Source organism: Terrapene carolina, unplaced genomic scaffold, assembly GCF_002925995.2.
Source record: "Terrapene carolina triunguis isolate 2854851 unplaced genomic scaffold, T_m_triunguis-2.0 Scaffold233, whole genome shotgun sequence".
Lineage (NCBI taxonomy): Eukaryota > Metazoa > Chordata > Testudines > Emydidae > Terrapene > Terrapene triunguis.
The window spans coordinates 1225074-1251653 of NW_020664584.1; the positions used below are offsets into that span (position 1 = coordinate 1225074).

The following is a 26580-nucleotide window of genomic DNA, read 5'->3' on the forward strand; positions in this document are numbered from 1 at the left end:
GAGGGAAGAAATGAAGATGGGTTTATTCTGTATATGTAAATATCCCACCAGCAGCGGGTGAGGCCTGGCACAGCCTTTGGCCCTACTGCCTGTTTGTTATATGACACTATTGTGTCCATCACCACTGGTTTGGGAATCTCACAGACTCACCTTTCCAGTAATATGGAGTGACCTCTGCTGGACAGCAGGGGTGTTGTTGTCCAGCCAGGGTCCATCCTTGATCTACATATTAAAGGACTTCAGGAAAAGTGTTTTTATGTGCATGAGAGATGAATTCCTCTGGTCTCCCTACCCATCCTCTCCATAGCCATCCCCAGGAAAGTCACTCTGCTTGGACTGGCCACATTGCCAATAGCACACAGAATTGGGAAAGCTACAAGTAACACAGGGTTTCATAGATTGTATTATTGTGCAGTAAGCAGCTCAGTGTTTGGACAATGATCCATGCAGAATGGATTTCAGAGAGATTAGCCCACAGTCCCTGACAAGTCTCACATGAGGACAGTGGGTTCAGGAAGCAGAAAGGGCTGGTGAAATGAATGTATTCCTCTGCAAAGCACAGGACAGAGAAGGGAACAGTCTGGTGCTCGGAAAACTGTGATAGAAACCCTTCCATGGGAAAATGAACTTGGTTGCATGTTTATTGGTGCTGAGAGGAATTTAGAACATTTCATCCATCTCACCTGGAGCATCAATCATAGAGTCTGTTTGATCCTATTCAGGTTCATATGCCACATCCCTCACCATGGTATCTGAGCACCTTTCAGGATAAGCGAGACTAGAATAATCAGTTGTTGGTTGCTGGTTTCTACCAAAAGTCATGGGTTTACACCTAGCAAGCTATAAAAATGGGTGTCACCTGTTTCAAAACTCAGCTGCCCACCCTCTCTTAAAAGTTCAAAATCCAGATTTATGCCACACTTGGTTACCATGCATTTGGAGTGTCGTCTCCTGCCCTGAGCCCTGTGGTCGATGGCAACAGGAAAATCAGGGGCAACATAGAAACACCATAAGTCATCCAGGCACACTGGCCCCACGGTACCCACCAGAGATGTGGAGATGCACCTGCCACATTGGTATATATATATATGGGTGTGTTTGTGTGAAGGGGATGTGGAAAAAGCAATGGGCCAGCTTTGGGACTGAAACTGAAGTCAGTTGAACTGTTTCTCGTTTCTTCCCCCAGCCGTGGGCGATTGCTTTCTTCTAAATGATTACGGCTGATGAAAACCTGACATGATTTGCCGTTGGAGGCCAAGATGGGAACTTAGCTCATTCCCGGCATTGCTCAGATGGTCCCTCACCTGGCCGGGGGTGAAGAGCTGAGACTCCATAAAGGGCCTTTCATTCTGGCCAATGGCTCTCCCTCCCCCCGCCCCCATCCATCCCCTTCTTTTTCTTCAGGTGACTGTCCAGGAGGGATGAGTCCCCGAGAGAACCGTGGGCAGCTGGGATTTCCAGCTCCCAAAGGGCCTGCTCCAAAAAGGATTTGATGCTGGAGAGTGAAACTGACTCTTCTATAAACTCCCTCCCCATCCCCCCCAACCTCCCAGCCCTGCTTTTGTCTCCTTCTCTCCTGTCCCTCCCTCGCTGCCCACCTACTGCATCTTTCTCCCCCCTCCCTGCTTCTCTCCCTCTCTCTCCTTGTTTTTTAACCTCTTGTTTGATGCTGCCCGGTGGGGGGGCTCCTTCCCTCTCCGGCTGGGGGGAGCATTCCAAGGGCCTGGGGGAGGGGATGGATGGAATATTATGCTAATCCAGGGAGATGGACCCGCCTTTCCCCCTGCCCTCGTGGAGCTGGGGCTGGTGAGGAGACAGCAGCAGGGGAACTGCAAGTAGGGTACAAAAGAGAGCCAGGGAGAGGTGGAGCGGACAGCAGCGGCAGCCTCTGCCTCTCCAGCGGGCAGAGGGACAGGGGCGCTCTCCTTCACCTTTGCTGCCCTCACCCTGTCTGTGTATTTATAGGATTTCCTACTCCTCCCCCCCCGACCCCGGAAAGTTTAACCAGCCTTTAAGAAAACCGTCCTTGCTGCTTCTCCTGCGCTGCCGGATCCTCTGCATCGCCCAAGCCGAGCAGCAGAGACTCGCATCCGATCCTCAGTGACAAGAAGGAGGAAGGTTACAAGGCTAGCTGCATTGCTCCCTCGCTCGCTTTCTCCTCGGAGGGGCAGAAAGAACATGAGCAGGACAAGTGGAAACTCTCTCTTCTGGGTTTTCTCCTACCTCTGCCTGGGGACGTTGGTTTCTCTGACGGATGCCAAAGGGACCTATTACCACCACCCCGCCCCTGTCTCTTACAGTAACAGATACAATCTTTATACCTCAGGATCTAGCCCTCAGCTCAGCCCCGGGAAGCCCATGGGGAAGCACAAGTAAGTGTGTCTCCTCGGTGTCTCGTCTTTCTTTTCAGCTCTGTCTCTTTCCCCATTGACTAGAATGGAAATCGCAGGCGGCTCGATTTCACTGCTGATCAGTTTCATGCGAGGGGGGTGGAAGCGAAGGCTCAGAGCTGCCCAGGAACTCGAAGCTACATTTCTGGTCTGGGCACCGAGCTACCGAACCGGAGCGGCCGTTGGGAAGTGCCTGTATCTCTGTATTGAATCTGTAAGGCTGAGGCGGGGCGGGGTGGGGAGAAGGGATCCGGATTAAAAATGTAACACCCCCGCTCCCCCTTCATTTGCGCTACAGGCGCTTGTTTGGCCAGAGCTCGCTCTGCCCGTGGAAAAAGGACCGATGTGGGGTTATGGCAGAACTCAGAGGAGTAAAGAAATATTGGAAAGGAGCGATCGATGCTGGCAGTGCCAGCCAGAGGGTCCCCAAACCCCAGTAACATCTTCCAGCTGCCGCCGTTAAAAGCTCGGACCGAAGCTGTAACGCTGCTAGCCACAGGTGGCTACCAGGGACAGAGCCAGCATAGCCCTCACCTTGTACCGCACTAGCTACTGGCCAGCAACGTGTACCATTGGTGGCTGCCGGCCTGGGCTCCTAGCGGCAGTGAGGCGGGGTTTGCCGCCTGCTCCTGGGGCCGAGGGGTAGAAAGGGCGGTCAGTCAGTCAGTCTCCCCAGCTTCCTTTCCTGGGGCGCCCGCCCGCCTCGGCTGAACTGGAGGCTGGCGAGGGGCCCTTGGGAGACTTGCATGGCTTAGCCGCCATCCCCGGAGCTTCTCTTGCACTTGCAGCGCTCCAGGGACTCTTTGGTTTGCCGTGTTCCCCCCCCTCCCCCGCTGGTCTCCTTCCCCCGCCCCTCCCATTTATAATATTCTTTGCCCCATTAGCTGCTGCACCCATTGGCATCCACTGGTGGGAAATGTCTCCAGCCCCAGGCCGGATTGGGCCAGTGTCGTGCGCTAACCCAGTGCCATCCCTCCCTGGCACCTCACCCTGTGCCCTGTCCTTGTAGGGGGGGGGGGCATACAGAGGAGGAGGATGCTTTGCTTCTGCTGCTCAGGTGCTGTATAGTGGGGCTACTTGGCAGCTGCGTTGGGGAGCCAATATCAACTTCTCCCTAGACACATGCTCAGCCCCCTTCCCCCTGTCCTCTCCCTCTTCCCGCACCAGCCTGCCCACCTACTGAGTCCTGGGAAGGGTTGAATTGCAGAGAGGGACAATTATCTGGGGGAGTGCTCTGGCCTGTGCTATGCAGGAGGTCAGCCTGGATGGTCACGATGGTCCCTCTGGCTTCAGAATCCACGAAAACTCAGCCTTGATCCATTCAATGGGAGAGCTGGATTGTCTCTTCCCTTCATTTTCCAGGGAGCTCAGAGAATGGCTTGTGCTGGGCAGAATCCAAATCTCTAATCTCTTTACTTTGGCGTGAGTTTCACGCTCATAAAAACAAGGCGCTGATAATACTAACTGTAGCCCAGCATAGTGCAAACAGGGCTGAGGAGGCATTTGTTAGAGAGGCGTGTGTAGCACCAGTCCTGACTGGCTTCCCCCTGTTATTCCAGACTTGGGCTCCTCCGCTCCAGGTAGACAGCCCCTGCTGTGTTAGGCCTTCTCCTCTCCTAAGCAGACCCTGCCACCACTGCCTGAATAATGTGATGATCTGGGATGTGTCTAGAAGGGTTCCTTAAGAATGAGGCTGAGACCCTCAAACTCATTGCATGTGTGGCTGAAAGGTGAAGGTCTCCTAGCGGTGAGGTCCCAAGGCAGCAGCTCCCCGGGCCCACTGCTGGCTTTGGTCAGGGTGCAGGTGGTGGTGGGAGAATTGTAGCCGTTTCCTCGCTTGGGGCTGAGCAGCCAAACAACAACAGAACCATTTCACATTTGAAGAGCTGTTTGCTCCAGCCCCATGAGTTCACTCATCCCCATCTGCTTTATCCCATGGACCCACCGTATGCATCTCAGCCTTTGGCTTTGTCCTTGCACCCTCATCTTCTCCCGCCGTGCCATCTGCTGTGTCCCTGTGGCCTTAATCCTTCTCCTCTCTACACTTCTCTGCTCTCTCTGCCCCGCATTCTGAACTTCTCAGCACATTCCCATCTGCTTCTCCCCACAGCCCAGTGCTTTGCTGGAATTGCCTCAGCGTCCCTCTGTTCTAGCACTACCCCGTTCTCTTCCCATTGGGCCTGCCTCTGCTGACCTCAATCCCTCTCTCCAGCACCCAGTTGGATTGTGTTGCGCTTGCTGCCCCACTCTGGCTGTCTTGCCTCCCGTATCGGTCTACACTTGGTTACAGTCTGCACATTAATCGAAATGGGCGCCGTTACTTGGCAGCACGTTCCCACGGTGAGAAAAAGAACGTGTCAAAGCAGACTTGCCTAACTGGTCATCCAAGGCAGAAGCAACCTGGGTACCGTTTGATTCACTCAGTGGCTTGCTCAGTGCAGGCATTGTGCGTACAGGCGGAGGCCTGGGGATCCTACCTTTTTGCAGTCACCAGCCATTCCATCTCCCATTTGTGAGAAAACTCCTAGCATGAGCTACCCAGGCAGCTCCCTCTTTTTCCTACTGTCGATAGCCATGCTGCACTCCACTGGAGCAGTCTGTCCATTAAGGCTGGGGGCAGTTCCCATCACTGACTTGGGTGTAAGGCAAGTAGATATTCCACCCCACCATCACTCCAGCCTATGATCCTGTCTTCACTGGACATGGAACCAAGTGTAATCCACCTTAGATGTTACTAAGACCCTGTCTCCACCATAGGAACTACCATGGTGAAGGACCTGGTTGCAATACAGTTGTCCCCCAGCAAAGGTATGAGGTGAGTCAGCCTGGCAATGTAGGTGGGATGAACTATGGTTGAATCGTGTTCTCAAGCCGTGCTAAAGCTTGGACATTTGCAGAGCTGTGGGGAAAGTGGTTCAGTCCTGCTACACCTCCAGGCAAGGTTTCTGAGCACTGCTGGAACCAGGAGCAGGGGAACCTGTGCTCTGTGCTTATTCTGGAGTGCATGCTGGCAAAAATCTGAAGCAACCACATAAGGACCTGTGGGACTCACCTCCAACACTGTGACAATGGTTTAGCAGACAGAAGGAGCCCTTGCTTCAGGAGCCTAGCCATGGGGAAGCCAGCAGCCAGGAAGAGTCCTGTGCTCTGGGAGCCTCTCCTGAGAGGTTGGGGAGAAGGAAAGAGCCAGGTGCATGGGGAAGCAGACAGCTCAGCTCTGTCTTGCAGCCCAGGGCTCCAACCCTAGAGTGTAAACATACAAAGGAGGCGGAACTGAGCTTCCGCAAGGTTGCTGAGCTCTAAGCCAAAGAGCTGAACCCAGATTTCTCAAGCTTTGCTGGAGAAGTGCAGCTATTTAGCTGCATCCCATTGATCCTGGTGAGAGATATTTGGATGCATTCATGCCCGTCTTGTGGGAAATGCTGGTACTGAGATCTCAGACCCTGTCCCAATGTAGATACATCAGCTATTGTACTTCCTTATGTTTGCCTGGGACAGCACTCAAGTCGCAGACAGCAGCATGTGGGTGAAGAGCTAGGAGCAATTTACTGCCTTTCTTGGTTGTTGTTCTGGGGTGGTTGTTTCAAGTGAAGGGTGGGGAAAGCCCTTGGCGTGAGGTTCTCACATGAGAAGGGTACGTGTACAGGGTATCGGGGATAGGAGAACTAGCCCAGATTTAATCAGAACCCACCTAACCCTGGGGCTTCTCACTCATTTGAAAGTGTTTGACTGACTGGCTTTGCCTGTTCTCACTGCCAAGTCACAGCCAGGAAGGGAATACAGGGGGAGCGACTAGCTTAGTGATCTTGCTGACCCAGACAACTAGAAAGCCCTGGAGATCTTGCGAGCTGATCTCCTGAGAAAGCCTGAGCAAAGACATTCAGGCACAGTGAAATGAGCATCTGTGATCCTGCCAGCCCTGGGATGGAGATGGAGCTCCCGTAAGCTCAGGGAGAGTTCTGCACAGATAGCCCACAACCAAACATCCGAACCCCTCCCCGGAGATGAACAGTGCAGGCATGATCAATAAAGCTCAGTGTTATGTACCTTGCTGTCGAGACTCAGGGCTTGCGCTGAAGGAGCTCCTCATGGCCTGGGACCCAACGTGTCCATCACTACTGTACGGTACAGCTCCTCAGTGCAGCCCCAGCGGTTTTACACGTGGCCTAATGCACCACGAGGCAGGGCCCTCTGTCACCATGCTTGCATGGCATGATATTAACCTGAGTGGTCACAAGGATGCTTCAGGTTAACAAATGCAGAGGCTGAGCACAACACGGAATCCAGGCTGAGGCATTCAGGTGACATTCGTCTACCCCGTTCTTCCCTGGAGACCCCAGCACCCAGCTGGGTGAGGAGAAGTGGGGGGTCCCCTCACTCTGAGCTCTCTTGCTGTGACTTTTCCAGGTCAGTGGTGTTAGCTAATTCATTATTCCAAGTGAATGAACAGGTGGAGGGAGCCCTCTAGCAGTCTAACCCTAGTGGAGACCTTAGTAGCAAATGCTAGCCAGGTGGAGGTAAACTCTGGACTGGAGGGTTTTTTGAGTCTCTCCCTTGGAAATGGACTTTGGTAGCAACACCCCATTCTCCTTCCCTTTTGGGGGATTCCTGGCTGCTGTTTCTGGGCAGTGGTTTGACTGTGTTCTGCTTTGTTTCCACTGCAGGAGCTACTGTGCATACGTGGTGCAGAGAAATGTGACATGCACCCTGCAGGATGGGGTGGAGAGCTACGTGAAGGCAGAATATCACAAGTGCAGCTGGGGGCCCAAGTGCCCAGGGAAAGTCCTGTGAGTACATGTTGGACGTAGCCATGGGAGTGGCATGGTAGGATCCCATGGTCATTTAGACTGAACGCTTGCCCTAGTGTAACACATATGGAAATATGAGTGTGCTGCTTTCATGTCACTGTCCCAGGGCTGGGCCACATACCTCCTGCATGGATGAAGCTTATCTGGCTTTCTGCATACACTAATGATGGGGAGGCAGTGGGTTTGCATCCCTGGAATATGGGTGTAGTGGAAATTGCATCAGAAAAAGAGGTCCAGTGGATGGGGTACTAGCTGGGGCTGCTCATCCCCAGGAGCTCAAAGCATTGACCTTTCAGTTTGAGTATTAATACCCTCATTTGACAGATGGGAAACAGTGGTATAGGGAGGTGAAGCAAAGTGCCCAGAATCACACAGTCAATCAGTGGTGAAATCATGAACAGAACCCTGTATACAGTGTTCATTTCTGGCCAGCCCATCTCAAAATATACAGAAGCAACAGAAGGCGGTTCAGAGACAGGCAGACAGAGCCAAGAGACTTCTGAATGAGGAGAGATTGGAAGGACGGGGATGGTTTAGTTTAGAGACATAACTGAGTGGACATGTTAGAAGTACACAAAATATGGAACGATACAGAGATGATAATAAATCATAATACTCAGCTCATATACAGCACTTTTCATCCATAGATCTCAAAACACTGTACAGAGGAGATTGGTAGCATTAGCTTCATTTTACAAATGGGGAAACTGAGGTACAAAGAGGCAACATGCCTTGTCTAAGGACAGCAGCCAAGCCAGGAACAGAACCCAGGTCTTCTGAGTCCTAGCCCAGCATGCCAACCACTAGTCCATCCTGCCTTTCCCTAGGAGCATCCTAGTTACTATCTCACAGCACAGAGAACAGCTAGCAAGACATTTAAAACAAGTCAAAGGAAATACTTTTCTTTGCCATGCATTACAAATCTGTGGCACTCATTGCCACAAGGCACCACTAAAGTCAGGAACCTAGCAAGACTCAGAAAAGGATTAGACATTTTGATGGATAGTACAGTAAAGTCAATCACAGTTGCATTAGATAAGGTAAAAACATAAGGGATACAGCCCTTCATGCTTCAGGGCATAAGCCAACCACTACCTGCCTGGGATAGGAAGAAACTTCCCCTTAGGGGATGACATGCCGTAACTCTCCACTACAAGGTCGTGGGGGGGGGAGGGTGTTTCCACCTACCTCTGAGGCACCTGCTGTTGGTCACTGGAGGAGACAGGATACTGGACTGCTACTAGATGGATCCATTGGGCTGACCTGGTTTGGCAGTTAGTGTGCTCCTCTGTCTCTAAAGCCCCTGAGCTAACCACTGGACATTGATGCCATCACTTGAGGCTCCCTGGTCTCATTTCCTAGAGCTGTCTCTGAGTGACTCAAGGAAGAGGGGGCAGCACAGACCCCATCCTTTTGACCCAGGAGCACTAGCCAGGACTCCCTCTGGAGCCCATGACTTCTGCTCCTTAAGCAGCCTGAGGGAATGCAACCATAGGAGCTCACTGCACTATGACCTGGAAGTGAACCCGTGTCTCCTTGGCGACAGCACCCAGCCTAGTGCACTAACCACTAGGTCCCTGGGCCAGCCAGACTCATAGGGCAAGACAAATGTGACCTGTGGGTTTTCCCTTTCCTTCCCCCATGGTGCTGCTCCCTTGGAGGGAGCCGGTCCCTGGCCCAGCCATTAGGGTGCTCAGGGCTAGAACGACTGCTCTGAAGAGCGAACAGATTTCCAAAAGCAGATACCCTTCGTTTTTTATTTCCTTTTTGTGGGGGGGGGGGGGGGAAATGCCATTTAAACCCAAATGCACTGCTCTCCCTGGGGAGAGAAAGGACAGGGGCCCTGATGCCCCAGACCTACCAGCACACTGCTCCCACTGGGGACATAAGGGGCAGGAGAGAGTTGTGTGTGGGGGGATCACTCAAGGCCTCGGTCCCAGTTAGGGAGCAGAAGGGCAGCCTCCGGTCCTGCCCAGCCCCAGCAGTTTGGAGACACCGCTAGTGGGTTTGCAGTTTGGAGACCCCCCCGCACCAGCACATCTCCCACTCTTCTTTCCAACCAACCCTGCCCTCTCTTCCCGTCTCCCACCAAGAGGATGAATGGATGAGGCCCACCTGTGGTGTGATGGTCTCCGGTGGGTCGTGCACTAATGCTACTCACAGGCTCTCATCCAGTAGCCCCATCCCACCAAAGGGCAGCAGGAATGAAATCAAGTCGCTGTCCCATTGGTGGAGTAAGGCAGCCCAATGCAGCTGTATCCACAGTATCAAGACTGGGTGAACTCATATGCTTTATGGAGGTGGCCTGATAGGTCCCCCCTCCATGGGCACCTGCCTCAATTCATCTGGCAAGGATTCTAAGCAACTGCACAGTAATGGCTGCGGGAGAGCTGGCTGGGGGGAGGGAGTCAGCAGAAAATTCCAATAAAAATTAAAATAATGTTGGTTTTACCAACATTTTTCATGAACATTTAGGGAAACATTTTAATTTGGAACCTCTGCCACAGTGCCTCCTGCTCCCATTCTTTTCTAGGCGGTGGCTCTCTCATCGGCCTACATCTCCCATGATACATCATGGTGAGGAGGAGGTGGTGCATCATGGGACTCCCTGGTCATAGTGCATCCTGGGAGTTGTAGTCCGGGAGGGGAACTTCCTAGAGAAGAATGAGCAACTGAACTACAACTCTCCTGAGGTACTGGAGCAGCATATTTTGGTTGTCAGGAGTTAGTTGTTGGCTTTTTAATCTGGTTTTTGGTTTTTTTTTGAGGAAAAGTCCAACATTTCTGTGGAAAAGAGACAATTTTGGTGAACATTTTCATTTTGTCAATACTCCAATTTGCTAGAAAAATTTTGACCAGCCCAAGTCCAGGGTTCAAATGCAGAGGGGAAAAAGGTGTAGACTATGGAAAGAGAGCCTGCCCGTTTCCTTTACCAGGAAAGTATTTTTAAACGCCCTGCCATCTAGTAATGGTCCAAGGGAAAAACCCTGCTGTTCAGCAAACCCAGGGCTGGAATAAGACGATTTCCTTTCTGCTTCTCTAGCATCTGCATCCAAGAAGCTAAGGACTTGTGTGGACATTAATTTGGCCTCACACTGCCTGATAGCTAAGCAGGATTGTGATCCCATCCCCCTCTCACAGATGGGCAAGCTATCCCAGGAAGGTTAAGGATCTGATTGTCAGAGCCCCCACATCTCATATTGAAGCCCGGGGCCTGAAAAGGTCTTTCACTGAGCTCAGTGCATTGGGTGCATGTTGGGTGCCAAGTTCTCTTGGAAACCTGACTGGCAGATCAGCAGCAGGGCTAAAGCAGAGCCCAGGAGCCATGACTCTCAGCCTTTGCTATGCTCCCTGGCAGAGAAATTTTGGTAGTGTCAGTTGAGTAGGGGGAGAATGAATGATCTCCAGCAAAGGCAGGGAAATCCCCACATTTCCCCCCTCCCTCCCTCAAAAATATCATAACCACCAGAAACTTCATAGTTGTCACTATGCTGCATTCTGTAGTTTGCATGGGACTTCTGTGAGATTGGGGAGGGGGAGAACTCAGACCACTTGAGCTAAAGGAGAATCTCCACAAGCTGATAGCAGTATAGGGCCTATGACACACCATTTTGAGTCCATCCGGTGGAAAGCAGTAGTGTACACATAAAAGCCTGTTCTTTGTATGCATCCATAGTAGCCAAACTCACTCTCAAGCATCTGGGGGTGGCAGGCGTTCACCCAGACTTGCTGGAACAATTTTTATAGTGGGGGTGCTGAGACCCATTGACCCAAACTGTAAACCTTGTATATAATGGAAACCACTTCAAGTCAGGGGTTGCTGCAACACCCCCCTGCACCCCTAGTTCCAGCACCCATGAGTTCACCTCACTCAGACACGGGTGTGAAAGCTCCTCCTAGGTTCTCCAAGCTGACACTGTGCTGCACAATGGCACTCACACCACCACTGCAGCAGTGGGGCTAGACTCTAGCTCCAAAAGCTCAGCCCATCCTCCACCACTTGAGCTAAGGATGGTGGTCACGCTTGTCCCTGAGCAGCATCTATGACAAAGTTGCACTGTTCAAATTCTCCCCACTAGAGGGCAGCAGTGCACAGGCTGTTTCTGCTAGCTAGCCAGTTGGTAACCAGCCCCACTGAGCACTGACCTGCTCCCACTCCCTGCCCCATTGCATCCCTTCAAACATACACACACTGAACCAATGGCATTTGCTGAAAGAGGCCGCATTGGCCAGCTGCATTTTTTACACCGCTTGGAATGCTGCACACAAGAGCGAGGCAGTTTTTCCAGGCACTGTTGATCCAGCTGCAATAAATACTTCCTGTTGCTGGCATTCAGGGAGTTGGGGAGGGGGGGGGGTTCTTAATTGCAGAAGGGCAGCGTGTTCCTCATCATGAGTGGTACCAGAGGGTAGCGCAGCAGGGCTGGGAGCGCCTCGTGCGCCAGACGCCTTGCTCGCCCCATCCCGAGTTCCACTTACAACCCCCCGTCTTTGCCAAATGCAAAAAGCGACAGGCTGCAGCCCGAACGTCTGCTCAGTGCTGAGGCGATGGCTTGTGCCAATATTGTTATTGACAGTGGCTGAGCTCGGCAGTTTTTACTGCGCACCACGATATTTCCGGGCAGGCTTAAACACTCTATAAAAAATACCATAGTAACTTGGAGACTTCTGGAGGGAGGAATAATAAAAAGCGAGCTGCTTTTTCCAGCCTATTCCCCCTTTCTGACCCTCGCTTGTGTTTCCAATTGAACAAACAGCAGCTCACGGCAGGTTCCTGCGCAGCGTGGCGTTCCGTGGGGGCTGGCCAAAAGGAGGCTGGAGGAACCGGCCGCTGAGCAAAACCCTTCCCAGTGGACAGGGACTCACCGGAAAAAACCACCAACCAGAACAAGCCCTCCTTTCCCAAGCACATTGAGAGGAGCTGCGCTAGAGCTGCCCTGTGAACGTAGCTCCATGATGCTCTCCTTTTGGAGAAGGTGCAGCGTTTTGTGTGTGTGTACTTGGCCACGTACATATAAATCAGTGCCTGTATACATCCACCTGTGTATGTACTAGGGCATGTATGTAGATTATACACCCACATCCAAGTGAATACAGGCAGAAGTGCAGGAGATGTGCACATGCATCCATGGCTGTTCATGCCTTGCACCTCACTTAGCCATATAGCATCCCTTGTATCAGTGCATGTTTGCACTTGTGTGCATTAGAGCAACATAAGGTGCTCCCCAATGGGCGAAGACATCTCCCTTTGTGCTCAACATCTGGGTAGCATATTCCCCATACCATGCAGTAATGCATATGCAGAGTTCTTCTGAAGTGGAGTAGAAAGCTGAGGTGCCCAACTCAATAAATGTTTGAGAGAGTTGAACATTTTCAGTGTCGCCTTTCCACTCGGAAATGCTGTCGGCAAAATCAAAATGTTTCACAGGAATGTTGATTTCAACTAAGTTTAACTGAAAAAAACTGAAACTATTTCAGTCAAAATGGAGTATTTTGTTTCATCTTGCTCAATTTTTCTTGTTTTGACTTAATTTTTTTGACATTTATATTAACATGATTATATTAATATATTTGTATTATATGTAGCATGTTTCAGCAGTGGCAAAATGTTTTGTTAAGGTGATTGCAATGTTTCCGAAGTGAAATATATCAGAATTTCAATTCCATGGTAAATTTCAACTTTTTGTGCCCACTGGGACCAAAGGGAATTTCAAAATATTAGAATTTCCTGCAGAGCAGCAATTCCGTTTTCAGAGCAGCTCGAACATTGGTTCAGCTCACTTTGGGAGCAAAGATTCGGGTCCGTTTTCATTCTGTCCCAATTGGTTCCCAAGCTCTGTGTTCATACAAGGTCACTGGAACTCTGGCAGGGATGAGGCCTAGAGAGAAAGGGAGGAGAGGGGGGAGTTTACTCCTGTCCTAATGATAGCTGTTGAATTCACATTAGTGACATCACTGATGAGGTAGAGTGAGGGGAAGATGAGGTGGGATTAAAGTAGAGGGTTGCTGTTTGAAACATGCACAGGAAGGATGGTCCAGTGGTTACATCCCAGCTCTGCGTTCTAGGGTCAGCTCTCTGCCCCATTATTAAGGGGCCCTAGGATGTGTCTCTTAAGCCTCCCTCCCACTTTCCCCTTCTGTAAAATGTGGACAGTAAAATGTGCCACGCAGGGATGTTGTAAAGCTCACTCCATCACCGAAAGTGAAGGACTTTGAGAGTCTTGGCTGGCAGGTGGTGAGTGAGGTGCAGAGGGTTATAACAACATCCACCCAACCCACAATGCTTCCCATGAGGGGAAAATACAGATATTGGGCACTGCTGCCCCCTACTGCTTAAAAACAATCAATATTTTAGAGCAAATACAGCAAGTGGGGGTTTATTGTAACGATGTTCCATTCTAGAAACGTTCTCCAAAATACAGCAGTCTTTCTAAAGGTATTTGACCAGTCCTGTAACATTCCCCAGGAAAGATCTCCCTCTCCCATGCAATTCTATGGAGTTATTAAAAAACAAACTGGAAAAGGTTTCTCTTTTAAATTCTGTAACATTTGAGTCATTTCCACCAAGCCTCTGAGTTTTTTCTTTCTTACACAGGCAGTCATTTACTGTGTATTTGTGCAAACTTTAGCAAAATGAGGCCCATTGTAGTTGCCCTCCAGATGCTACAGCAATACCTAAGTTTAATAATACAAATTATACTGCTAGTGGTCTTTGATTTCAAAGTGAGAGTCACAGCAAATCAAAGAAAGAAAGGTGCATAAGCCATCCTTTGCATGTTCTGCCCCGTCCATCCATCCATGTCTTGTTGATCTGACTGTAAGCTCATGGGGGGTGGGGAGCCAGGGCCACCCGGGGGGGGAGCAAGGGGGGCAATTTGCCCCAGGCCCTGGGCCCCGCAGGGGCCCCGCGAGCCCTGGCCAAGAATCCCTTCCCTGGCTACTCATCCAGCGGCGGTCCAGGTCTTCGGCAGCACTTCGGCGGCGGGCCCTTCAGTGCTCCGGGTCTTCAGCAGCATTTCGGCGGTGGGTCCTTCAGTGCTGCCGAAGACGCGGAGCGAGTGAAGGACCCGCTGCCGCCGCAGATTCGCAGCGCCACCCGGTGAGTACAAGTGCTGCAGTGGGTGGCACCTTTTTTTATGTCCGCTCCCCCGCTTTGCCCCAGGCCCCCTGAATCCTCTGGGTGGCCCTGCGGGGAGCTGTCTCTTGCTCTGTTTGCAGTGTATTGTGCAAGCTCTGTTGGGGCCTGTAAAGCAGTTACAGTTGGGCCTAGATCCACCCACATGATAGCGTGTGGACTAGGAAGAGAAATGCCAATAACGGTTACTATTTATCATCTCCAGCATGGCAAGAAAGGTGGCTGATTCAGGCCCCCCCCCTTCTGTTATAAAGTGCTCGAGATCTAGATTTCAGTTCGTGACTCTGCTCTCCCTTCCTTCCTCCCTCATCTCCAAAAAGGTACCGCACCTTCTACAGACCCAAGTACAAGATTGGCTACAAGACAGTGACTGAGCTGGCATGGAGGTGCTGCCCAGGACTCATGGGAGAAGGGTGCCATGACAGCCCTACCGACCAACCAGGCCTGCTGCCCCAGCGCCCCAGCCCTAAGATTCCTCCTGGTCACAAGATGTTTCCAGGTCCTAGAGTTCCTCCCCATCCCCAAATCCACCCTGAGCCGTTTCCAGGTCCAAAGAAGAACCACTATGGTGAGTGATTGAGCCCTTCCCGGGAAGCTGCATTGCCTTTGATTTCACACCCACAGGTTATGGTTGCACAGAAACTAATGACACAGTCGGCCCCGTTGTTAACACTCTCAGCAGAGACAGCCAGGACGGAGGCCTGCTCACGCACGATTCAATTACTGCAGTGGCTGTACGTTGACATAACTTAGATCGACTTAATTGTGTAGCGTAGACCCATAAGGAAGATCCCCTCCAGCTTAGGCTTGAGCCACAATGACAGGGCAACGTGAGGAAACTTACATTACTGCAGTTGTCAGAGAACTTCCCTCACCCAGGCTGTTAAAGCACCTTTCACCAGCACCTGTGCACAGTGTTGGTTGTAGCTGGGCTCCTGCAGCATTTCATGGGGCTGGGTTTCTCACACTCACTGCAGCATGGATCATTTGCAGACAGAAAGTCAGAGAATTGTAGGATTCGTAAACGTTTATAAGGCAAGTTGGGTTTTAGGGCCAAATGGATGGAAGGTAATTCAACAGGTTCCAGCAGCCCGTTCCAGCTGAGCTAACTTCTGCAGTAGAGTGGCTACAAGGTGCCCACGTAAAAGGGGCAGCAGGAACTAATGGAGGGTGTTTTGAAATATACAAATACAGTCCCGGCCCTTTAAAAAATTCCTCCCATGTCACAAAAAGGAGGAAATCACCCTCCAGGCAGGAAATTCCTTGCAGGGCAGGTAGAACTCTAAAGGGCTGGGACTCAACTCTTTGGGAGCAGAGAGGCATGACTTACCTTTCAGAGGGCTGGGCCTGAACGGATGCTCCCCTACTTTCTTTGACACAGCCCTGCTTTTCCAAGGCTGCTCCCACCTGCAATGCTAAAATCAGGAGATTTCCCCAGTGTTGGGGGCTTGTCTGTGTTCTAAACATGTGCTTGGGGGTGGTGGGAGGTCATCACTGACCAAGTTACACAGCTAAGTAAGCATGGGGCAATGTGCCTCCCATTCCCTGGGGACGGAGGGGAAAGAGCCGAGGCCAAGAGGTGGGGCAGGGAGTTGGGTTTTGAGCAGCCAGGCTTGCTCGCATTTTACCTTGTAGGGAACACAAGGAGAGTTGATAAGTTAGGGCCTGAGTCAAAGCTCACTGAAATTAATGGGAGACGACAGTAGCCTTTGCATTAGGCTGCAGCAGAACACAGCTAGCTGGAGCATCTGTACATACAGACATCCTGTAGAGGCTGGGCGCCCCGCTAGAGTGGGTAGCACTGAAAACACTCCCGGTACCTAGAGTAGCCGCACTGTCGGTCTCTGCTTAGGGCAGCAGGAACCCCATGGAGTGGCAGATACAGAATTTTTACATACGTTGTACAGCCAGTTTGCCCTGAGGAGCAAGAGGGTGCAGAGGAAGGAGGCAGTTCTCTAGAGCTATCTGAGGCAAGTGGGGTGGGACAGGACACTGGGCTTTGCAGCCTCATCAGACTGCTCAAGCCACAGAGGAGCCCTTTCCAGCTACCCACGGCCCAACCCTTGGCCAAACGCAACAGACATCACTTCTAATGGGGACTGAAGCCATCATCCCCCAAAATACAGGCCTCTACCCCATTTACTATCAGTAAAGAGCAGGGATTACACACTTGCTGGATCCAGGTATTATAGGGAGACATGAAGTCAGGTCCAGAGAGCCACAGTCATTAATACACAAAGGGAGCAGAAGAATAGAGACTTTCAGCTATTCACCACCCATCTCCTTGCAGTTATGGCCTGCAGCTATATAGACATAAGAACACATTAAAAACCCATGGCTGCCTCATGCCAGCTGACTCAGGCTCATGGGGCTCAGGCTAAGGGGCTGCTTAATTGCAGTGTAGATGTTGCAGACTGGCTCTGGGACCATGTGAGGTGAGCTGCAGCCCAAGCCAGAACATCTACACTGCAATTAAGCAGCCCCTTAGCCACAGTCAATAGGCTCAGGGCTAGCCACAGGTTTTTAATTGCAGTGTAGACATACCCAAGAAGGCCAGGTGGGCTGCTTGCCATGTTAACCATCTGAATACCAGAAAGCTGAATGCAAGCAACAGGACAGGTGGAAGTCAGAATTAAGATGGAGAAAGCTGTAGTAGTCGTCGTTGTCGTCGTCATCATCTTCCCCTCTGTTTCTTCTCTGATGTAGGCAGGAAGATGCCTGGCATCTTTGGGGACAGGCTGGACCGGCTGGAAGAGGAGGTAAGGCGCCTCTCGCAGTCCTACGACAGCCTGCACAATGTGGTGAGTGGGCTGGGGGACCACCTGCGTCTGGCCATCCAGGAGGATACCAACAAGATGATTGGGTCTCTGATGAACAGCCCAAGCGTGCCTGACTCAACAGTGGGCTTTGGGGTCATTCCCGATGGGATTGTGGATGTGGCTGACAAGGCGGACATCACCACCTATCCACCCGTGGGTGAGATCCTGGCCAAGGTGAGCGAGGTGAGCGACGTGCTGAAGACCAAGACAGATTTGCTCAATGAGGTGCACGGCCTGGTCCTGGACCATGACGGGCAGATCAAACACCTGCTGGAGTCAGCTAGGCCATCACCCCTCACCTCCATCGACATGTTGGAGGAATACGTGGACACCCGGCTGAGCAACCTACGAGCAGAGATGTTGGATGGCTTTGAGAAGAAGCTGGTGAAAATCCAGAGCACGTGCGACTTCAGGATCAAGGAGGTGCAGCAGCAGTGTGAAGAGGAGAAAGCTGCCAACTTGCGGCTACAGCAGACCCTGGACGGCAAGGAACTGGAGATCAAGAAGGAGATCTCCCAGCTAGAGACCCAGATCCAAGGGTTGACCGTGGTGGAGAGCTGCTGCGGCAACCTGAACTACCTCACCGAGCGCATGGACATCCTGGAGAAGGGCCTGCACAGCATCTCTGAGTCCCAGAAGAACCTACACTCACAGCTCAATGGTGAGTTCTCCACCATCACCCTGGGGAGCCTTGTTGAAGGGCGCTTCGAGGACCTGGAGGCGAGGCTCAATGCTACAGAGAGAGAGACTGGCAGCTGCTGCTCCAGCTTGGAGGACAGCACGATGGGCCTGGTGGGGTCAGAGTTGGATGGTGTGAGGACCTCGTTTGAGGACAAAATGAGGACCGTGGAGGACAGGTTCATGACCATTGTGGGGGAGCTGAGCAATGTCAGTGCCCCAGCGGGCCTGGATGGAGCCGTGATGCCCTTGCTGGAGGGAGAGCTTGCCAACATGAGGAAGCAGACAGACGAGAGACTGGAGGTGCTGCAGAGCCGGCTCACCACCCTGGAGAGCACCTGCTTACTGGGCTGTGCCTCTGCTTCCAAAGATGTGGAGACCTTCCGGACGGAAATTGAGAACTGCCAGAGCAAGAACCAGGATCTGCTGCTCAGAATGGACAGTAACAACGACCTCCTGCGCAAGTTGAATGCCACCATCCTGGAGATCCAGAGGCGGATTGAGGAGGAGGCAGCTGGCTCCCTGCAAGGCGAGATCACCCTGCTCAAGATCAACCTGAATACCGTGAGCAAATCCCTGACAGGGCTCAAGGACTCTGTCTCCCAGTACTCCAACACCGTGCTGCACGTCAACTCTTCACTGGACGAACACGAGCGCAAGATAGAGGACGAGGTGCACTCCATTCAGGAGAAGGTCAGCGACCAAGGCTCGCAGCTCATCTTCAGCAACAAGCGCGTCCTGAACCTGAAAGGCGATCTGGAGAGACTCAAAGCCAGGATCGTGAATGACCTAAGCAACTGCAAGAACGCCGCACACGTCCTGCAGAAGGAAGTGGCCCAGTTCGACAGCCGTGTGGCCCAGGTGGAAAACATGTGCGGCGGGCTTGGTGCCATGACGGGGAGCCTGGACATCATCCGTGATGAGCTGGAGAAGCACACAGGCAGCCTGTGGGGCTACATGGACCATATGAACGGGACTTTGGCCGCCCACTCTCAGGAAATAACTGTACTGAAGGACAACTTGCTGGATTGCCAGGCCAAAGTGACAGAGCTGGCCGAACAGGTCACCCACTTGGAAGGTGCTTCAGAGGGGAAGCAGCATTAGCTATACTGAAACCCACCTCTCTTTATCCTTGAAGAACAGAATTAACTTATATCACACAGACTCTACTGTGACAATGGGTTTTTTTTTTTTTTAAATATAAATGGAAAGCTGCTATAATCCCTTCTCCCATTTCTTTAATTTTTTTTTCTTGCCTGAGAAAAGTGAAACCCTACAGCCCAAGTCATCCCTTTGCCATACTGAACTGGACTGGACTTGACGTCCCTTCTTGTCACTTAGCAGCTGTCCTAACAACATAGGAGATCCTGGTCATAGCTGGGTGGTTGTTATGTAGCTGTGACCCAGGAATGACAGTTCAGGGCCAAGCTCAAGGCAGAATCATTTTGGAGGATTGATTGCTTTGGAAAGAATAAAACTCTGTATTTGTAAGGCAGGATGGACAAACTCTGTTCCTAAAGGATCACATGCATCTTACCCACTGGGGCAAAGAGTTAGTCAGGGACCCACCTTCGCAACACCCACCAGGGGATATTTGGATTTTAACAGGGAAAGCCTTCTAGCATGTACCCTGGGGAATTTTATTCCCCTTTTTGACACAATGGCTTCCATTCTATTCAGCTGAGCCCAGGTTTCTGTCTCTCAACTAATGCCTAAGCCAATTTAAAATTAGACGCATTCCCCATCCACCCACCCCTTTTGACAGGCATCATAGGGGGATATGCATTAAGACAACATATGTCTATAAACAACCCTCTTCCTCCCCTGCTACTCCTGAGTGCAGTGCCTTTGCTCAGCTTCCTCCATCTTGCCAGTTGTGCTATGGAGCACACAGTGTGCCCCGTTAGAGATTCAACTATTTTAAGCGTGGCATTTTGGGGGAGTCCATTTTAGGACTGTACTAGGCCTGAATTTAATAAGAACAAGGGGGTGCTGGGGGTCCTGTGTGTTTGCAGGCTAAGGACTGCAAATTGGACACAGCTCTTTGCTTGTTGCCTAAGTCACATTGGAACCCAGGTCTCCAAAGATGAAAAGCCAGGGCATTAAGCCATGATGCCCCCCCAGCCCTGGGGAGTAATTTAAGCAATAATGGGGATATGTGCAGGTGCTCTTATCCCATAAATGGCTTTACTTCCCACGATGCTCCAGGTATAGATTTGGAGAAATAGGATTTATCTGTTCCCAGGCTGCACAGGGCAACGTGTGTTCATGTCCACTATCCCATTGTCACATAGACAGGAGTGGGCAACTGGGATCACATCCACTTCACATACCCCAGGGCCCCTGAAAGCCTTCTTGGCTATGCGACTTCCCTAGAGAGGGACTTCCTTTGTCAAGTGCAGGCAGGAGGCGAAGGTAAGGGCAAGTCTCTCACAGTGCCTTTGAAAGCAGAACCCTTTCTGGAGGGCGGGGGGATGTTAATCAAGGGAAGCTCAACTTAGCAGCATCATTTGGGAGATCTCCACATTTCACCCAGTTTTCCAGCTGGGCTGGATGAGGCACAAAGGAGCCCAGTGAGGCGTCAGATCCTTGACTGGTTCTGGAGAGCTAGGAACGAGGATTCACCCTACAGTGGAACCAGGGGTGCCGGGGGCCCTCTGCTCCCACGTCTGGGCTATTTCACCTTAGTACTATGGCACGTTTGTGACATCCAAGGACTTGATTCTGGTACTCAGACTGGCAGGAGAGTTCCTCTGCTACAAGCTATAGCCCAAGAAACAAGGGAAAGGTTAAACTCCGGTTTCACATAGAGCATACGGACTGACGAACTAGCAGGAACCCCCTCTTTACAGACTGCAGTGATGGAGGACAAAACCCAGCTACCCTTCGGCTATAGCCAGGGTTGCTTGGCTAGGTTGGATTTAGTCACCGTGAAAAGAAAGCGGAGTGTCTATTTCAGCTACACTGGCATTTGGGGGGGGGGGGAAGAAAGCTGCCACTATAGATGTTATTCATGGCTCTAATTTAATCTCTCACACTAGGCCTGCTTCAGTTCTTCTCTGCACCTGCTGCCACGGCAGCCCTGGGCCCCAACTTTCCTCCCCATCGCCCTCTTCCACTCATTTTTGGGCATTCTCATCCCTTGTCTCCTCCTATTACCACATTTCTTCCCTGTAGTGTAACCCATTGCACCGAAGAGTCAGGCACAGGCTGAAACTGGGCTCTGAAGAAAACGCCCCCTTTGCTCCATTTCCTCATTAAGCACATAGTAGCAGCTTGCCACATGGGAAAGGCTGTTTCCAGCTGTTCTATGTGATACAGCTTTAACGTGAGCCCCGGCCTGGGAGGGAAGAGCATTCCCCCTTTTTACTGAATAGCTGGGGATGCAGAGCTCAGAGAGGAAGGTAGTGGTAGGAGCACAGACCAAGGCTGCCCCCTGAGACCATATATGTTCTCCAGCACAAATCCATGACTACTCCACCCTTTACCAGCTGGGCTTTCAGTGCTGCATGGAATCAGGCACTTCTCCATGCCTGTACTCAGCAAGGACAGTGGGCTAACAAAGGTGAGAGATTCTCCACTGGGTGGGAAAGAGGCCCTAGAGCAAAGCTGGACCATCTCCTGGCCACCACAGAAAAATCCCTTCTCAGCCCATGACTACCTTTAGCACTCTCAACCCAGAGAAGTAACTTACAGATTGTGCTCTCTGTACTGCTCCATGCTTCCAGATAGCCCTGTACAGCAGTAGTTCTCAACCAGGGGTCTGGGGCCCCCGGGGGGCCACAAGCAGGTTTCAGGGGGTCTGCCTAGCAGGGCCAGCGTTAGACTTGCTGGGGCCCCAGTCAGAAAGCCAAAGCCCCACCCCGAAGCTGAACCCTGGGGCCCTGAACCCCACCAACTGGGGCTGAAGCCAAAGCCTGAGCACGTTAGCTTCGAGGGAGCCCCGGTGGTATGGAGCCCCAGGTGACCAATTAAGAGGAAGATAAGCTTGATAGTAGGAGATTTGTTTGATCTATAGCCAGTGTGATAGTCTGCATTTTCAAATAGCAAGTGGCTGAGGGGAGCAGCTCCCTGGAGGTCAGAGGGAAAGTAGGCTGTTAAAACTAACACAACAGGGGAGGGGGATAGTTTCAGATGGGGCAGGGGGAGAAGCAGTGGGGAGGCATGTTGATCTCTCAGAAATGGTGCTATATTTGAACTCCTTTCCGGCCAGTCACTTGAAGACGCTGACAGTTTGTAGGTCTGTTCTTGGACCATCGAGTTTAAAAGCTAAGTAACATGATGTTTAAATGGGCATTTGGTGCTTTCGAAGGAGGAATCGGATTGTACCTGCATCTTTGCTCCCTGTTGGAGGCGTGGGGTTCTGGGGCAGTTGTGAAATCCGATTAAAGTCCATTTTGAGTTGTTTTTAAAAACTTTGTACATTTGTTCAGATGTTAAAGCTGAAAGACGGTTTGTACTAAGAACAAAAAATAAAACTTCTTGCTGAGGTTTCTGGCATCAAACGACTCCCTTAGAATTAACAGAGGTGCAAGCTCAGGGCTTAGCTTACTGAGAGAGGCAGCCAGGATTGAGACACAAAAGTTATTTTCCAGAACAAGTTGTTTGAGGGGTGGAAGTTGTGGGGAGGGTGGGTGGGTGGGTTTGCAGCCTTGTTCAGTCCATGCTGGTAGAATTGCTGTAACAATCTTTACATGCAGAATGTGCTTTAGAATGAGGCTTTTGCTTACAGGAGCATTTGTCATTCTCCTGTTTCTATTTATTTCATAATTCAGTGTATGCAAGAGCACCTTTCAGCTTGGAAATGGGTGGGGAGGGGGTGGGAAGAAGAGGAGAAGGGAAGCTGATAAAGGACCGACATTTAAACAACTTCAGCCAGCTCTCCCTTGTGACACTAAATTATGACCATATTTTGCAGAGTGCTAAGCACTCAGCGCCTGAGCTCTCTGGAAAGTCTGGATGCAAGGGTGGGCACTGAGCCCTGTGAAAATTCTGGCTTTAAGACCTGAGTTCTGATGCCGTGACTGCTCTCTAGGGACCACAAGGCTCACAAGAGCCTGGCTTGCTTGTTTTTTTAAAATGAGCGCACAGTCTGCAGTAAGGTCTAAACGGACAGGGGTGCACCCATTTTGTGCCCAGCTGCCAGCCGCGCTGGGATCGAGTTCTGCAGGGGGGCAAAGGCAGGGCATGAAATGCATGGTCTCACCTGGCACCTACAGTGGAAAGCTGCAAACAGCAGAAGCTTCCCTCCTATGAGTTATAGGGACAAGAGCCAATGTGGGATTTGAAACCCATTTTGAGTCCACGCTCCTTCCATGTGGACTAGATGTGGGCACCTGGAACAAGTCACTCTTGCTCTCTGCAAGTGAGACAGGAGGCTCCCTTTGAAGAGACATAGCCCCCAGGGGAGCCACAATTAGAAAGACAGTGAAGAAAGCCTGGAAGTGCCCAATGCACCTTTTTGACTGAGGTTAGAGAGCTTCCATCTTCCCACAACCTACAGGTCAGGTCAGAACATTTCTGAAGTAGGCGGCAGTACGGCCACAAGTCAGAACCCATGGGTGCTACTCTCACCTCTGCCAACAACTCACTAGCTGGCCTTAAACAAGTCACATCTTCTGCCCCAATTTCCCTTTCAGTTAAATAGGAGTCAGGCTGGGAAGGCTTAATTGTAAAAAGCACTTTAAGATCCTCCCACAGAAGAACAAGGTCATAGAGCAGGGATTGGCAACCTTGGGCATGCGGCACGCTAGGGTAAGCCCCCTGGCGGGCCAGGCCCGTTTGGTTACCTGCCGCGTCCGCAGGTTCGGCCGATCGCGGCTCCCACTGGCCGCAGTTCGCCGCTCCAGGCCAATGGGGGCTGTGGGAAGTGGTGGCCAGCACATCCCTTGGCCTGCACCGCTTCCCGCAGCCCCCATTGGCCTGGAGCGGCGAACCGCGGCCAGTGGGAGCCGCGATTGGCCGAACCTGCGGACGCGGCAGGTAAACAAACCGGCCCGGCAGGTTGCCGATCCCTGTCATAGAGGATGAGTGGGAGCACCAGTAAGTGGCCTCATCAAATCCAGCAGGCTGTGGATGCAAATCCCAGAAGACCCTTTCTTCTATTAGTGACATCGCAAGGGCCAAGAACAACCTGCCTGTTGAACGAGCCCATAGCTCATTTCATTGAATAAAATCAGCAGCACATTAAATAGAACCTCAACCCCTTTGGGAGGGATGGCAGCATCATTCCACATCTGTGCATTAAGGGCAAGCTTCCACAGAGAGGCCAAGGGCCAGGTTTTCAAGAGATACTGAGGCACCTAAAGATGTTGATGGGGGATTTTCGAAGGTCTTACAAAGGCGACACAGCTGGGCCCTGTCGCAGAACCAGGAAGAAACCTCTGGACCAGTTTTCAGCTTCCTGATTGAAGCCCTAGGTAAGCTCATACTCCCTGGTGAACTACAAGCTTTAACACCAATTCAGTGGCACCTATGCTCAGGAGTGATACACAAAACGAGCCAGTAGCAGAAGCTATAGAATGAGACAGACACACAGGGTTTAAGGCAATATGTATTAATGCTATTAGTGACCAACTACTTTAATCCTGACCGTCTTCAGCCTCCTGAAACAAAATTATCGAGCAATTAAACTGCACCTCAGCTGATCCAAGCTCTGAACTCTCATTGGTTGTTGGGCAGATTAGGATGGGGGACCCTCCCCTCAAAACAGCCACATTGTAGGTAGCCATTAAGACAGTCTGTGAGCATCAGCAAAATTGTAAATAGCAGCAGTCAGAGTGAAGACCCACCAGTAGATCAACCCAAGGGGATCCACCCACCACCCCTAAAACCAACAAGTCATTTCAAACCAATAAGAACCTCAAGCATGTATCTGGTTTACAGGAAAAACATCCAATTCCTACGGAATAAACAAGCTTTAAGTCAAAAACTGGATTAACCCCACCACTACCCCTTGAAGAGGGGGTTCACAGTCCAGAAGGTGTCCAGGGTTTATTAAATGAAACTCCTTAGCAGCAGAAGAATAGGCAGGAGGTGGCAGTGGCTGCTGTATCAAGGCCTGGCAGGTTGTCCATCCTCACCAGGTCTCCATTCTCCAGTGAGTCAGGCAAGATCTTCTATGTCAATGAGCGGCAGTGGAGCCCTCCAGTAGGAGAACTGGCTGTACTCTGGCCACAGCAAAGCAACACTAACACCCTGGCCTACCGGGGGGAAGATTAGCTCCACCAGCTCAGTCAGCCGTTCATACCTACAAGGAAAAAGGATCAACATACAGGATTATGAGACCACATTTCTCCTCCTCAGCCCTCATCCAGGCACATGAGCCACCAAAAGGTGCTCAAGGCGCACTCTACTCCACGGCCAACGATGCGTTGTGACTAGGCCCATTCAGACCTGGAGTGCACTAGCTTCTCATGCCACGTATGCTGCACAGGCTTTCTTGCTCACTGGCATGCAGTTGTGGCCCACCCACCGCCCCAGTGCCGACAACACGGCTACCACAACAGTGCCAGTGGTAATAGGAAATCTGGTGGACTAACTCTGCAGGAGACAGTTCAAGTCAGAGAGGCCTTTTCCCTAGGGAAAGCCCTGTACAGGAAGGAAGGAAGGCCGTCATGTTTGTTAGCCACAGGCAAATAAGACTTCCTTGATGGGGTTCAGCCTACTCCTAGGATGCTGACTGTGGAGCCTAACCTTCTCAAAGGCATTCCCCCCCACCCCAAGCAGCTACTCCTCTAACCCTTCCCCTGTGCAAGAGGAGAGGGACACAGAGCTGGCATTAGCCCCTATTTCATCAGGGATCATCCAGGTAGGGCCCCTGGAATCTGCCACAATGTTATTGGTATGAGCTTCTCCATATGAGCCATGCAGAAGCTGGACCACAGTAGCCTCCCCACAGTCCAGGTTAGGCTAGGAAGAGCCGAGGGGCGGGGGGTGGAAGACAGGGTCAGAAGCAGCCTGGATAGTTGAGGAGGGAGGGGAAGATGGTAGTAGGGGCAGCCCATGGTATAGAGACACAGTACAGTAGACAGATAGGCTTACGTGGATTTCTGGTTCTTGGTGAGCTCCCGGATCAGTTCCCCCTTTGGGTTCACTGTGAATATATGAGACTCCGACAACCCCACTTGCTTGTAAGCATCGACATCCTGCCCGAGAAAGATCAACCAGACCAGTTAGAGCCAAGGAAGCACTCTCCGTACCCCCCCAGGATTGCCCCCCTTCTCCCCAGCAGGGAGGATGGCACTCACATGGACTCTGTTCCCAAAGGCGGCGTGGAAGGGCTGCCCCATGGAGCCGAATAGGTTTCGGATGTCTGTCAAGCAGGCGATTTTGAATACCTCCGGCTTCTTCTCTATCACCTCCCTGAAACATGAGGGGTGGGAGGTCAGGTCAGGAGCTAAAGAGCCAGGCTGGTCCAGGACCTAGGACAGCCAGGACTTCATTGCACTCCCTTGTTCCAGGATCCCCCAGGCGAAGAGTGGAGGGGCAGCAGTTGGCCCATCCTAGGAGGGAAGTCCCAGCCTCTCCCCCTATCTTATCTGGAAAGCTGTGACTATACAGGTGATAAGAGAGGTGAAGGAGCCCAACCCCCACTCACTATCCCCCTCCCCTGGGGGAGACTGCCATCAGCCAATCAAAGCAAGCACATCTGGAGAGGCAATGGGGGCACCGCACCCCTCCTATTACAGGGGAAGGGGAAGTCCCAGAACAAGGGGCAGTTCTGCTTAGCAGCACAGTGCTAAACACCA

At 51.6% G+C, this 26580-nt stretch overlaps 2 protein-coding genes across 4 annotated transcripts in view; one reads left to right on the forward strand and one right to left on the reverse strand.

The window, feature by feature from the left end:
* Positions 1-1798: 1798 nt before the first annotated feature.
* EMILIN3 (elastin microfibril interfacer 3) lies at positions 1799-19051 on the forward strand. Its single transcript, XM_024202008.1, has 4 exons — positions 1799-2372; positions 7055-7177; positions 14654-14901; positions 17040-19051. The coding sequence occupies exons 1-4, from the start codon at positions 2179-2181 to the stop codon at positions 18932-18934; spliced, it is 2460 nt and encodes an 819-aa protein (XP_024057776.1). The 5' UTR covers positions 1799-2178; the 3' UTR covers positions 18935-19051.
* Positions 19052-24398: 5347 nt separating this feature from the next.
* The window catches only part of LPIN3 (lipin 3), a 51092-nt gene continuing 48910 nt past the window's right edge, over positions 24399-26580 (reverse strand). For all 3 annotated transcript variants that reach the window (XM_029912585.1, XM_024202012.1, XM_029912584.1), the window contains 3 exons: positions 26080-26194; positions 25874-25977; positions 24399-25079 (listed from right to left, as the gene is read on the reverse strand). In XM_029912585.1, coding sequence (XP_029768445.1) covers positions 24935-25079; positions 25874-25977; positions 26080-26194 — 364 coding nt within the window. In that variant the 3' untranslated portion in view covers positions 24399-24934. The remainder of the gene's footprint in view (positions 25080-25873; positions 25978-26079; positions 26195-26580) is intronic.